General features: G+C 47.6%; 2 protein-coding genes across 16 annotated transcripts in view; one reads left to right on the top strand and one right to left on the bottom strand.

Annotated features, from left to right (window-relative positions):
* PRKCD (protein kinase C delta) overlaps nt 1-3202 on the top strand; it is a 62306-nt gene extending 59104 nt beyond the window's left edge. For 4 of the 5 annotated variants that reach the window (XM_090147902.1, XM_031598582.2, XM_031598581.2 and 1 more), the window contains exons 16-18: nt 461-649; nt 1316-1444; nt 2641-3201. In XM_090147902.1, coding sequence (XP_090004028.1) covers nt 461-649; nt 1316-1444; nt 2641-2799 — 477 coding nt within the window. In that variant the 3' untranslated portion in view covers nt 2800-3201. Of the gene's footprint in view, nt 1-460; nt 650-1315; nt 1445-2640 lie in introns of all 5 variants that reach the window. The other variant, XM_031598583.2, reaches the window with a different exon arrangement.
* A 1829-nt stretch (nt 3203-5031) lies between these two features.
* The window catches only part of LOC116232319 (6-phosphofructo-2-kinase/fructose-2,6-bisphosphatase 4), a 44205-nt gene continuing 35441 nt past the window's right edge, over nt 5032-13795 (bottom strand). For 6 of the 11 annotated variants that reach the window (XM_090147905.1, XM_090147907.1, XM_090147906.1 and 3 more), the window contains one exon: nt 11352-12153. In XM_090147905.1, the coding sequence (XP_090004031.1) occupies nt 11956-12153 (198 nt within the window). In that variant the 3' untranslated portion in view covers nt 11352-11955. The other 5 variants (XM_031598588.2, XM_031598586.2, XM_031598590.2 and 2 more) reach the window with 3 other exon arrangements.

Here is a 13795-nt window from a genome sequence, read left to right as displayed (position 1 = left end):
TGAGGAGACTCTCACAGTTAAATTCCTTGTGTTCAGAACTGGTTTCTTATCTGATTTGCATAGTAGTCAAATAAGGTGGTTAGCTATTGAAAGCAATAAATGTCGAAGTCTGTTGGTTAATAATCTGCTTTCATTGCTATGCTCCTCCATTCCCTGTTCATTACTTTGTAATGAAACTAGAGTAGATATTTCCAAGAATGTGGCATTTAAAGTTAATGGAGAGAACTTCAGAATGAGAGCAAAGATGTGTCCTCTGAGCTTCCACGTTTCCACACACAGCACTGAGCGTAGTGCTACAGAGTGTCAGCAGTCCTGTCAGACAGCTGGATTTTTCCACCTCCCCAGATAAGCTTGTTACTAAAGATTTCTCTTAAACTCGCACTTCTGTTTTCTTGGCATGCACTTCTGCCTTTTACTAATTAGTCACATTTCTTCCCTTGTACTCTTTTCATGGAACAAGATTCTGCAAGGCTTGAAGTACACATTCTCTGTGGACTGGTGGTCGTTTGGGGTCCTGCTATACGAGATGCTCATTGGGCAGTCCCCTTTCCATGGGGATGATGAAGATGAGTTGTTTGAGTCAATCCGAGTGGACACACCTCACTACCCACGCTGGATTACCAAGGAATCAAAAGATATATTAGAAAAGGTAAGTTTGATTATCCTTGAGTGGGTTGTCAGAGCGTATTTCTTCCCAACAGGGGCGTTCCCTTATGAGTCCCATACAGGACAGGCTGAGAGCTGGGGCTGTGCAGGTGGAGAAGAGAAGGCTGTGGGGAGAGCTGAGAGCGGCCTGTTGGTATCCAAAGGGGCTGTAAGAAAGAAGGGGACAGACTTTAGCAGGGTCTGTTGTGACAGGACAAGGGGAAATGGCTTCAAACTAAAAGAGGGGAGAATTAGATTGGATATTAGGAAGGAGGATTTTTTAGTTTTTGTTTGTTTTTTGATTTTTGTTTTTTACAGTAAAGGAAGTGAGGCCCAGAGAAGTGGTGGTGCCCCATTCCTGGGGACATTCAAGGTCAGGCTGGCTGGGGCTCTGAGCACTGATGGAGCTGTGGGTGTCCCTGCTCACTACAGGTGGAGGAAGCCTTAAAGGTCCCTTCCAACTCAAAAGATTCTATAATTCCCTGAAATCTCAGCTTTTAAAAGGAGCTGCTTATCAGCTAGGAGATAACTTACAAATTGAAAGCCAAGGGAGGCTAGCAGTCCTGTCTGTTTACTGTTAGCAACTTTGGCTGGTTCAGCAGCATACTTCTTCCAGTGCCACTTACCTTCTTAGCAAATGTAAGACATCATTGGTTATCTTGTCTTGCAGCTATTTGAAAGAGATCCAACAAGAAGACTCGGTGTCACTGGGAATATCAGAGATCATCCTTTCTTCAAAACCATCAACTGGACAACCCTGGAGAAGAGGGAGGTAGACCCTCCTTTCAAACCAAAAGTGGTATGTGGATGATTCTTTGTTTCTTGGCAATACTGCAAATGCCCATATAGGAGTGGTGGGTGGTTTCTCTAACTTACTTGAAGCATTCTTACTGTAGTTTCTCCTGAAACCTGAAATCTTTTCTAGTTTGAAGTCTTTCTTTTAAGACTACCTTCTTATACAACCTCAAGAAGCGTATTTACCACTACAGCCTTCAGGAAAAATCAACTCATAGTTCTGAAGTCCACCCATCTTAAATCTTTAGATCAGTGGAGAAGTGAATGTTTTTCATGCCTTGATGTCAGCACTACTGGTAGCACTGCTGGGTTTTTCTCTTCTGTGTTGCCATGTTGGTGAAGAACCAATAAACTTTGGGCTGCTCAGCTGGTTCCTGCAGGCACAATCTGCACCAATACTAAACACCTCTGCTGCTCCCAGCTCATGAGAGTCTCCAGCTGGGCAGAAGGATGTGTTCTCCACACCACTGATATTAAAGCTGTTTGCAGTGCATGTGCCTACTGTTATCTAAAAGGAGGAGCGTGCAAAGAACAAACCATCACAGACTGCTGCTTCTTCATCTGAGTTAAAAATTCAGATCAGTTTTCTTTAACCCTGGTGCAGGTACAGGTAAATGATCTAGAGATTAAGCTGTCTTCTTAAAATGTCCTTATTCTTGATGCAGAAATTGTTCCACTTAAGAATGGGAGGCTTCATGGCCCATGTTAACATAGAAAGGCACTGTGGAAGTTTAAGAGTCCTGCAAACTGTAAGCTTTGGAGGTTCAGAAAGTAAAACATGGCCTTCAGTAGTGGGAATTCTTAAGAAACATACACAAATATTAGTTTTATCCAGACATGAGACAGCTGCAAGAAGGCATCAGATCTTTCTCTGAATGAATGCAGACCTTTAAATACTTTCAGGAATTGAAAAATATCTGTGGGTTTAAATGTACCTGCTTTGCTTGCAACAGTAGAGAATCCCTGGGTAATTAAGTGAAGCTTCATCACAAGCCCAGGTGGTTCTTTTTTCAAAGCAACATAGTGCTATTTGTTCCCAACCAACAATATGCAACTGCCTATTTGGAGAGTTGTTGTATTGTTTAAAATAGGCAAAGAATTTTTTTCACTGAACCCAGAGTGTGGTTTGGGAAGTGCTGTTGCTCTGGAAGCCAGGTTTGCAGCCCTGTACCAAACTGTCATTCCTTCTCTATTTAACAGAAGTCAGCGAGTGACTACAACAACTTTGACAGAGAATTTCTGAATGAGAAGCCGAAGCTCTCCTACAGTGACAAAAACCTGATTGACTCCATGGATCAGTCTGCGTTCGATGGCTTCTCCTTCACCAACCCGAAATTTGAACAGATCTTAGAAAAATAGTCTGAACGGAGCCAGACTTACAAATGCTATGACCAGAAAACTGCAGTGCTAAGTGGTGTGTTCCAGTGATGTGTCAATACTTCAGAGTAGCAGCTCCTTGTGTGGTTAATCATGTGTAACTGCTGATTTATTGGCAGTGTTTTATGCATGGCCGGGTGTGAGGTATGTGAATCACGTGCATTATTTTCTCTGTTTGGGAAAATGTAAATTGTTTGGTTACTTGAATGTAGTTATGTTTTATATATATAAATATATATGCTGTATATTTTGCTCAAGACATTGGAGAATGGAAGATGTCTTTTTAAAAAAATGTGTTTGAGCCCTTGGTTCTTTTGTCCTCACTTCAAAGAAAGTTACATTAAACTTTCATTCCTCACTTTGATTTCTTTTTCCTGGACAAATACCCAATTTAAACTCCAGTTGTAATTAATCCACAGTAGAAAACGATAATAGCTTTCAAGTCTTCTTCGCTTACAAAGATAAGAAAAACCTTTCAGAATTATCTGAAATGAGGAATTAACAGCCTGCAGCTGGTGGAGGCAGCAGGGCAGTGCTGCTCTGGGCACTGAGGCCCACATACAGCAGGTTAGCTGTACGTCCTTGGCTCTGACAGTTAATAAATGCCTTCATCTTTACTGGGAAAACATGAGAGAGAAACTCATTTCCCTTCCCCAGAAGGGAAAAACATGTGTGTTGCAGGAATTCCCCGACTTTCATTTCTGCAGCACTGTGCAACTGCAAAGCTGCTGCCAGCACTTCCCCTCCCTGCTGTGTGCCAGGCTGCAGGGGCTGCTCTAAAGGAGCAGGGTAAGCAGCTGCTCTATTCTTGAGCTCTGCAGCACCGTGCCCCTTAACCAGTTGTGGTACCTCAATCACTTCATTCCTACTTTGCCTCTGGAATTTTCATGCTGCCTCAACTGTATGTGCAAATATGTGCCAGAAGGCGGCACGTGGAAGAGGATGCAAGAGCAGCGCAGTGTTAAAAGCTTGAGTCAGGCCTTAAAATACCAGTGACAAGGAAGAGTTAATAGTCTTACCTTCCTGCTCCTTTGGGCAAATCTTCACCATTCTCACCTAAAAGAAAAATTGCTCCCCAGCACTTCCACTGCTGCAGCAGCCGTGGAAAGAACACAGCAGCGCAGGGTGTCACATTTGATCTTTATTGCTTGGATCAAATGTCAAACAATTACATTGGTCTGAAAGATTACAACGATGAAGGCCAACAGTGTAAGAAAAGGTAGTTTAATCACGTTCAGAAGTCTGCATCTGAGCTAGCGAGTGCATTAACTGTCAGAAGGTAGTGAAACAGACACAGATACACAAGACCAGGACGAGGGTTTTTACCTCCTGTGCTGCCTCTGTCAGGGCTGCATGGCAGGAAGAGTGCAGGACACAGGCAGCTGCTCAGGGCACTGCTGGTGCACTGCAGTCCTCCCCAGTGCCTCCCCAGGCAGAAGTCACACTGCAGGCAGAACGCAGCTCGCTGCAGTTACATTCACTGTCTACATTTGCTCTCACCAGCTAGAAAGGGGTGGATGCAGTTGATGATTTAGTACCTAAAGTCCCACAGACAACTTCATAATTTTTTCTCTTCAAGTATCAGCATAACAGTTTATTTACACTTCTATACAACCTTTTTTTTTATTTTTTTTTTAACTCAACACTCAGTAGAACACTCACAGTATATTCAAAAGCAGGCTATAAGAATACCTACTGTACGTAAAACATTTAGCCTTGAGGAATTCTACAGCACCTCTGAAAGGGCAGAGAGGTCAAACAGAGAAGGGGAGGAAAGAGCAGCCTCCAGCTCACCTCCTGCTAGGGGAAACCTCTCCTTCCATCCCGCTCCTTGGAGGTGTGCTCCCCTGCTTCCCCAGCCCCTCTACCCAGGGGCACACGTCTCAGTGGAGGAGCTGTGGAATGGCTGCCAGTCACAGCAGAGGTCTGGAGGAGAACAGCCCTGCCTTCCCAAGCAAAGAACACAAAATCAGAGGGGGGAAAGTGTTCTGTGCGTTTCTCACAAAGATGGCCTTGGTTACTATGCACCAATAAATTAAGTATGCGGAGCAGCAGCGCGTGGGCTCTGCTCACAAATAGCTACGAACACAGCTGAATGAAGAAGGGGCTGAGGCACACAGTGCTGAGTTAATGGGTCACACACACACACAGCTCGAGCCAGCAGCGCTCACGGCAAGTGGTCCTGGTCACTTCGTGCCCTCCTCTCTCCTCTCCTGTAGTGGAACCCAGCGAGGTGATATGGCTTACTTCCAGCACGGAGCAGCTCGCTGACATTGGCTTATTAAAACAAACCACGACTGCAGCACATTGTCTTATAAATCCTGCATGAACAGAAGACAGCGCATCCCCAGCCTGCAAAGCGATGTTATGAGGACCCAGTATTTCATACAGGAACTGAACAAAGTTCTGTTGCGTTCTGTTTTTAAGTCAACAATGGTACGTGGTAAAGGTTCGGCCACTTCAAGTCCTTAAGAATAAAAATTTAACAAACAACCAAACAACCAACCGAAACAAACCCAAAGCACCATCCATCAACACAAAGGCCTCCAACTCAAGAAGTCCTCCCTCCCAGGAGGAAGCCAGCACAGCTGGCAGCTCACTTCAGCTGTGGTAACACACCGAACACACGCAGGTTAGTGCTCAGGAGGTCGGTCCCTCAACAGACATAGAGAAGCCCATTTGTTTCTCTGAGTTTCACAGAGAACTACAGAACAGCAGTGAAGAATTTGGGCAGTGAGAGGTTGCTTAAAAACAAATCAAAAAACATGCAGGCCATGTGACAAAAAAAGGTTCACAGTTTACCTGATGTTTTCTTGCATGAGCTATAAGAAAGGTGAAATGCCACCTAACCTTTCTGTACTGTTTCCTGATGCATGTGTTAGATGTGGCCGTAAAGATAAACATACATGTTGAAATTCATCCCAAAATTACCTCCAAATCACAGCGCTAAAAAGAACAGCAGCTCCTCCAGCCTCTGCATCCCGAGCCCTTCCCCAGCTCACAGTCAAACAGCTGCCAGGCCCTCGTGCAGCCGAGCACACGGCAGGGCACTGCTCTGCCTGCTCTCATTGCCCAGCCTGCTGCCCCCCCCGGGAAATGCTACAACCCCATTCAAGCAGCAGCATCTACCAGGTGGTGAAACTCATTGCAACTGTTTTGTTTCCCAAGGGGAAAGTCTCCCCCTCTCTTAACAGTTTAAGTGTTTTGGGGCAAACCCAAGGTCATGGTGAGACAGAAGCTAGTACAGCTGATGAGCTTTCTCATTGAAAGTAGTTTTGCAACACGAAGCCTCCAATGCTCTAAATGCAGGATTCTGTCTGTTAAATAAGCCTCTCTGTAATTCTAGGCAATGATTCACAGTGGAAATAAGAGAAATTCTTAGAAAAACACTTAAAGAAAGTAAGGTCTAGTAAAATCTGACAGTAAAATTGACACGGGCAGTTAACCATCTCGCAGTATCCACAGATGAACACTAAAAGCCACTGAAACAGCACAACTTTACGTACAGAAGTCTAAAACCAACTGGACTCCGTCAGCACGGATTTCTTTTTTCCACTACCAGGAGTTAACCACGACTACAGCTGTTCTCCAAAGCAGCCGAATCACACTGGGAATGTCTGACGGCGGAGGGGAGCTGCGCTCTGCCTGCCGCCCAGCGGCGCCGTCACCGTTCTCAAGGCCCGAGCTGCTGCTCCGTGCTCAGGTGCTGCAGGAAGGGCTGCTGCCTCGGAGCTGCAGCTATAGGTGGTTGGGTACCGTCCTCAAGGCTTCTTCTCTCGACCGGTCCACACCTACATTCTGCAAATTGAAAGACAGAAAGGACTTGAAGGCACGAGTCACAGTATCGGCCACAGTTCTGTTCAACTCGCAGTGCTTACACAAGACAGACACTGTGCAAGTTCTGATGCTCACTGCCTCAGTGTGACCATAAAGCACCAGGGGAGGAGGAGAGGTCCCAGGCTGGGAACAGAAACCAAAGCCCAGAGCTCGGCAGGGACACTCGGAAAGCCTCTCAATGGCACAGCCACACCACCTCTGGTTTTGGACAACTGTTTTCCCCATGCTATGTTTGTGTCGCATTGTTCTATTTATCTTTTTTTTTTTTTTTTTTTTTAAATTCTGATCACTGTTTCTATCCACTGATCACTTCTAGCATTTCACACGCAGCGCAAGAGAAAAATAACACCATGAAGCAAAGATCATCAGCCACACAAAAAGGGACCAAATTTGGATGGAGGGAAAGCCATCTTTCCTTTGTGTCTAGCTTGCTTAGGGAACTGACTCCTTAATGCCCGCATCTAGGAAGCCAGTTCTGGTCCTGGTAGGCAGCAAAGTCAGTGGGCAGATGAAATATCTCCCTGAAGTAACTGAGGTAATGTGAAGTGTGGGACCACAGGCACGTTGGCAGATGTCACACTGTTCTCAGGTAACGTTTTCATGGTTTTACAGCCCCGCTGCTTGGCCTTTTCCTTCCAAGCACATCCCTCCAGTCCAGCTGAAGGAAGCAGAGCCTCATACACACCATGCACCACCCAGCAGCCAGAGTGCACCTAAAGCAAAGTGAGCCATCCCCAGCCCACGCTGCTGGCACACTCAGTCACTCCTTCAGAAAACAGGGGATAAACAAGCAGTAGCAGACTGGATTTGGGGGATCAAGCATGCCCACATTATTTCTGCCCTTACTAACACTCCTTGTACCAACATCAGCCCTTTCTTTTCTCACCTGCCTTCCACCCTCTGGCTACATCAGCACCAGCCACAACCACAGCACAGGCACACGAGTGCTGGTGAGCACCCCAGCTGCTCTCGTTGAAGGAGAGAACCACACTCCTGTTCCAGGAAGAAGCTCCATAGGGCAGCCTTCCTTCTGCAGACACAGAAATGTCTCCAGACACCCAGGAGCACGAGGACTTGGCAAAGCGAGGTGCTCTCCTCATGACCACAGCAGAGACACCCCTTGTGCTGGCATTTGTCGCTTCTGACTGTATTTTCTTAGCAACTGATGCAACATACCCAAAAACTCGAGAATGTGGAGATGTCTCCACAGGCAACGTGAGAAGATTGGCTAACATCTAAGTGAAGCATCTGCTACTGATTCAAAGAAAATTAAATGGAGCTCGAAATGGAGCATCAACATGCAGAAGTGGAAGCACTGGAAATTAAGAGCAACAAGAACTGAAAAGCTACAGCATGAAACAGAGGAAACAGCGTGGCCAAGACAAGGAAAAGCCACCTCTCCTTAACTGAAATAAGGCCTGCCAGGCAAAAACTGCATCCCACCAGCTGAGTCAGAGGGGATGCCAATATGCAAAGCTGAAAGCAGTAAGTCCTTCAGTCTGAACAAAGGTGAAGGGGAAAAAATGCTGTGGAAGCAAAGCACACAGAACTGCCATGTGCAAGAACACTACAAAGTCTAATAAATAAACCCTGGGGCTTATCAGACAAATGACACGAAGCTGAAAGACCAGAAAGGGACTACCATCCCCTTAATGGTAACTGAATTCCTGCTCATAGCAATCACATTAGATTTGATTAGTGCAGCTGGGACCATTCTCACTGCCAGAGCAACCATGGGCACAGGGAGATAAAGGCATGCAGCAGAATGGTGCTGCATCTCCTCTGGTCAGTTTGAGCTTTTATCTTCTTTACGGATATTTTATGTGGTCTTGGAAACATTGAGTTTCTGAGTTCTGAATGCTATGTGCTGGATGGCTCCAGCTGACTCGATGTCACAGTCCAAAGCTGCAGAGGGCCTGCAGGAATGGCACCCAAAGCCAGGCATTTGCTGCTCCTACTCACACTGCTGTGCTCCCTGGGCTCCCCAAGGCAGAGCAGTGGCAGTGCCTCCCCACACAAGTGCTGTGCACTTCTTACAGAGACAGCTGCCATTTCAGTGCTCAGCTTTGTTCCTCTACGTGTGATCTTCACAACAAAGCTGGAAGACTTTGCGTGAAGGGCTCAGCTGGGGAAGGAGGTCCTGAACTGTGCAGGAGCCAGGAGGAACTCTGAGGCAGATGAGGTTTGTAAGGATCACCCACCGCTGAAGAACGGGCACATCAACAGGGATGAAGAGCACAGTGCAAAGGAAGCCCTCCTTCCAGCCAACTGCCTCCTGGGGAGCTGCACACGGAGCTGTCACTGCCACTTCCACTGCAGCACCAGCCAAGAAAACCATACAGGGAGGCCATCAGTAATGTGATGTGAGATCCCCCCCAGAGGGCAAAACTGCTTTTAAATCCCACCTCCATAAAACTCTGTTTTTCTGCAACAGAAGCCTGCACAGATTTCGTCTTCCCCAAAGCTTCCATGGCACAATATTTCTCACAGTGCAAACCGTGAGAGGTGACACGAAGCTGAGGAAGTGCGGGACAGATGAGTGGACAGTGAGGTGGGTTGAGAACTGGCTGACTGGCAGAGCACAGAGGGTTGTCATTGGTGGTGCAGAGTCTGGTTGGAGACCTGTAACCAGCGGTGTTCCCCAGGGGTCGGTGCTGGGTCCGGTCCTGTTCAACATCTTCATCAATGACCTTGATGAGGGGGTAGTGGCCACCCTCAGCAAGTTTGCTGATGATACGGAGTTGGGAGGATTGGCTGACACACCCGAAGGCTGTGCTGCCATTCAGCGAGACCTGGACAGGCTGGAGAGCTGGGCAGTAAGAAACCAGATGAGGTTTAACAAAAGCAAGTGTAGAGTCTTGCACCTAGGGAGGAATAATTGCATGCACCGGTACAGGTTGGGGGATGAGCTGCTGGAGAGGAGCTCTGCAGAGAGGGACCTGGGTGTCCTGGTGGACGACAGGTTGGCCATGAGCCAGCAGTGTGCCCTTGTGGCCAAAAAGGCCAATGGCATTCTGGGGTGCATTAAAAGGAGCGTGGCCAGCAGGTCGAGGGAGGTGATCCTCCCCCTCTACTCTGCCCTGGTAAGGCCTCATCTGGAGTACTGTGTCCAGTTCTGGGCTCCTCAGTACAAAAAAGACAGGGATCTCTTGGGAAGAGTCCAGCGGAGAGCCACAAAGATGGTGAAGGGCCTGGAGCATCTCCCCTATGAGGAAAGGCTGAGTGATCTGGGTCTGTTTAGCCTTGAGAAGAGAAGACTGAGAGGGGACCTGATCCAGGTCTATCAATATCTAAGGTGTGGGGGGCAGAGTGGCGAGGCCAGACTGTTTTCAGCAGTGTGCGGAGACAGGACAAGGGAAAATGGACAGAAGCTGGAGCACAGGAAGTTCCGCACCAATGTGCGCAAGAACTTCTTTAGGTGAGGTGACGGAGCACTGGAACAGGCTGCCCAGGGAGGTGGTGGAGTCTCCTTCTCTGGAGATATTCAAGACCCGCCTGGACGCCTACCTGTGTGACCTGGTGTAGGGATCCTGCTTTGGCAGGGGGTTGGACTCGATGATCTCTGGAGGTCCCTTCCAACCCCTGCGATTCTGTGAAATCTGTGAAATCACCAATGACCTCACGGTCACAACACAGAGGAGGATCCCAGCTCTGCAGTCTGTCCAGCACGTGAGAGCTTTTGCTGGAACCAAGTTCAGGATGCATGCCCTGATTCTGAGATCACGCTCCTACTGCAGGAGGAAAAGCCTCCTGCTTCCACGCCTTGCAGGGCAAGCCACAGCCCAACCAGAAATAACTGCTTCTGCCCCCTGCACGGCTCAGCATCTCTCCCAGCAGAGACTGACCTGTGTGCTCCACAGAGCCAGCAAGGCAGCACCAGGCGCTCACACAGCAGCCCGTTTCAGCAGAGCAAATACCATCCATTGTTCCACTCTTGGTTTCTCATTGAAAGGAATGGAAAGGCACTTCTGCTCCCAAGGTTGGTTAATGCACAACAGCTGCTAAAGGAAGCTGCATACTGAAAGCACTTGCACACACTCCTGCACCTTCACTAGCAGTTGTGGCATTACTTGCACTGTTCTCCACTGGTGAGCGCATGCAGAGCTTCTGCACTGCACATGAGCAGGATTAAGGCTGCCCAGCAACTACAAACTGTTATTTGGTGCAACAGAGCACTCCAACTGCTCCCAAGGCACTGGAACAGATAACAGTGGTGCCCAGAGAACAAACTTATCGTGTGCTTCACAGCCCTCCCAGACAAACCCCCTTCAGCTGACGTTAAATGCTTACTGGCTGTTCTAATAGCTAACAGCTTTGAGAGTCAATGCTGCAGCATCTTTATATTACAGCGATTTACAGAAGCAACGCTCCAGTGACAGCTGATTACTGTTCAACAACTCATCTGCAATAAACGAAGCAGGGCAGTACGGTTTTATTGTGATCAGTAAGCCATGCACTGTACAAAGATTCACTCCGGGCTTTGAACTGTTGGCTTTGGTGTTTTTACATCCCTGCTTTTACATCGTTACTTTTTCTTTCAAGGCGATTGGAATAATTAGTATTTCGATTTATTTTGAAGCAGCAGATGAAAATGGCACCCCAGCTGGACAGTTGGTTGGGACACGGCCTTCACTGATGAGCAGGGACTGTTACAAGGGCTTCCTCGGGACGCCGGGAAATGTCTACATTCTGTATAGCAACAGAAACACAGAGGAGAGCATTTATCACGCAGCAGTAAGGCCAACAAAGCCACCAATCACGACACCTTCCACTGCCTGCTGTGCAAGGAAGCGCAGCACTGATGCTGAACAAGTCTCAGGAGCCCGGCCTGCCATGGCACTGCCCTGTGAGAGACCCACAGATGGGCAAGAGGTGCTCTCCTTCCAGCCACTAACGCAGATGGTGAGAACTGTGCTGAGTATTTCTAACGTGTGGATTAAAAACGTGGCCATTGAACAATACCTCGCCAGTTCTCTTAACACGCTCTGCAGGCTTTATGCCTTTCACCCTGTGCCAGGCAAAGTCAGTAAGAAATACCTCATCTCCTCCCTCGAAAAGGAAAGGAAAAAGGGGATTTGGATTCCTTGCTGGAAGTAGCATTCCTACCCGCGCTCACCACCTAAGGCAGAAGCACAAAGCAGATGTTTTACCCCAGCGCTTGTTTTCTGACCAAAAAGAGGAGCCAAGCAATAGCTCCAGCAACGCCCCTGATTTGTATTCAGTGCAGGCTGGACTCCTTCCTCTGAGAAGGTCAGCCACTGCAATGCCGACAAACACAAGGCTTCATCCACTGGAGACAAATCACCCCACACAACGAGCTCCACAGACACCATAAACAAACACGGCAGTACTTTGCAGCAGGGTGAAAGTACAGCTCTTAGCTGCAGCAGATAAGGAGCGCGCTGTCCTGCGGGCAGGGCTACGGATTCCTTGTGGGAGCACAGAACAGCACAGCAGGCAATTCTTCATCACGGCCTCTTTGTTGAGTGGTGTTGAGATCTGTGACGCGACGCTTCATTAAATGCTTTGCCTTCAGTAGAGTATTTGAAAAATTTGTTCGACAGAAACAATTAGCACTTCTGTAGGTTATGTAGATGAAAGCTTCTGAAACATCCACAGCCCTCTGAGCAACATCCAAATGCAGACAGGCCCAGCTCAGCCCTTTAACCAGTTATACTAACGAATATCACCACCCATATTGAACCAGTTTGGGTTTCTCTGGAGGGCAGGGACAAATGTTTTTGTGGAAGAACCCAAAACACATCTCTGCTCTTTCCCTCGTTTGCTGTACCCATCTATTTTCGTTCTAAACCAAACAGCTTTGTGTCGGGGTCCAGGCAGCAATGCCACTCTGCACAATCCTCTGTGTGCACCTGAAGTGCTCACCCACCACTTCCAGCATGACCACACCACTGCCCAACCACAGCTACAGCTTTCCTCCGAGATTAACACCAAGTGGTATTTCCAACAGTCATTCCTAAGGAACTTCAGCAAGCTGTAAATTCAGCACCAGTATTTCATGAGACAAACTGTACGTGTTAAACTGACCTACATAATTCAACACACACAACAGTAATGCTCTAAGACACCCTCATTTATTCTCACCGTGCTTTAAGGCACCATGAAATGAGAATGGATTTCCTGAAGCTAACAAACAAAAGGACACGGATGTGGTAAAGCACGAAGATAAAGGAGGAAAGAGAAGGAAGAAAGGAAATGCAACTACCTGATGGAAATATCTTGACTATGAACGGCCAAAAGTCAGGATTTTCAGAACTCAGTGCTGAGTCATTAAAACAAAACATCTTTGCAGACCCTTCCAACACTTCTGCACAACTGCCACGAATGTGCGCCCACATATAAGTGAAGTCCTTTGTGTCGTGAGACTGCACACATTTATCTTTTCATTCCTTCTCACTGTAAGCTCTTGTTCTGAAAACCACCACAGCATTTTTTCCTCACATTATCAAACTGACTTTTAATTCACTAGAAGGCATGGCTCAGCCTCAGCAGGAACCACTGCCATTCTCAGTGCCATCAGCACCAGGACCTGCGAGGGAACCAGAACATTTTAATCACAACACACTATGGGTACAAAAAAGACAGGGAGCTGTTGGAGAGGGGGGACTGGAGCACCTCCCCTATGAAGACAGGCTGAGGGAGCTGGGCTTGTTCAGCATGGAGAAAAGAAGGCTGTGGGGTGACCTCATTGCAGCCTTTCTGTACCTAAAGGGAGCCTACAAACAGGAGGGGAATCAACTCTTTGTAAAGGGTAGATAAGAGCAGGACAAGGGGAAATGGTTTGAGGGAGGGGAGATTTAGGTTTGATGTCAGGGGGAAGTTCTTTCCTATGAGAGTGGTGAGGTGCTGGAACAGCTGCCCACAGAGGCTGTGGATGCCCCATCCATCCCTGGAGGTGTTCAAGGCCAGGTTGGATGGGGCCCTGGGCAGCCTGGTCTAGCATTAAATGTGGAGGTTGGTGGCCCTGCATGTGGCAGGGGTTGGAGCTTTGTGATCCTTGAGGTCCCTTCCAACCCTGGCCATTGTGCGACTCTGTAACTTCCATAATGCAGCAATGGGAAAGTTGAACTAGAAAACCTTTGAAAGGGACTATCAAAGGAACTGCTCTGTCTGTGCAAGC

The sequence above is a fragment of the Phasianus colchicus genome, chromosome 11 (assembly GCF_987193195.1).
Source record: "Phasianus colchicus chromosome 11, bPhaCol1.hap1.1, whole genome shotgun sequence".
NCBI classification, from domain to species: domain Eukaryota; kingdom Metazoa; phylum Chordata; class Aves; order Galliformes; family Phasianidae; genus Phasianus; species Phasianus colchicus.
This window is presented reverse-complemented; position numbering and strand designations above follow the sequence as displayed.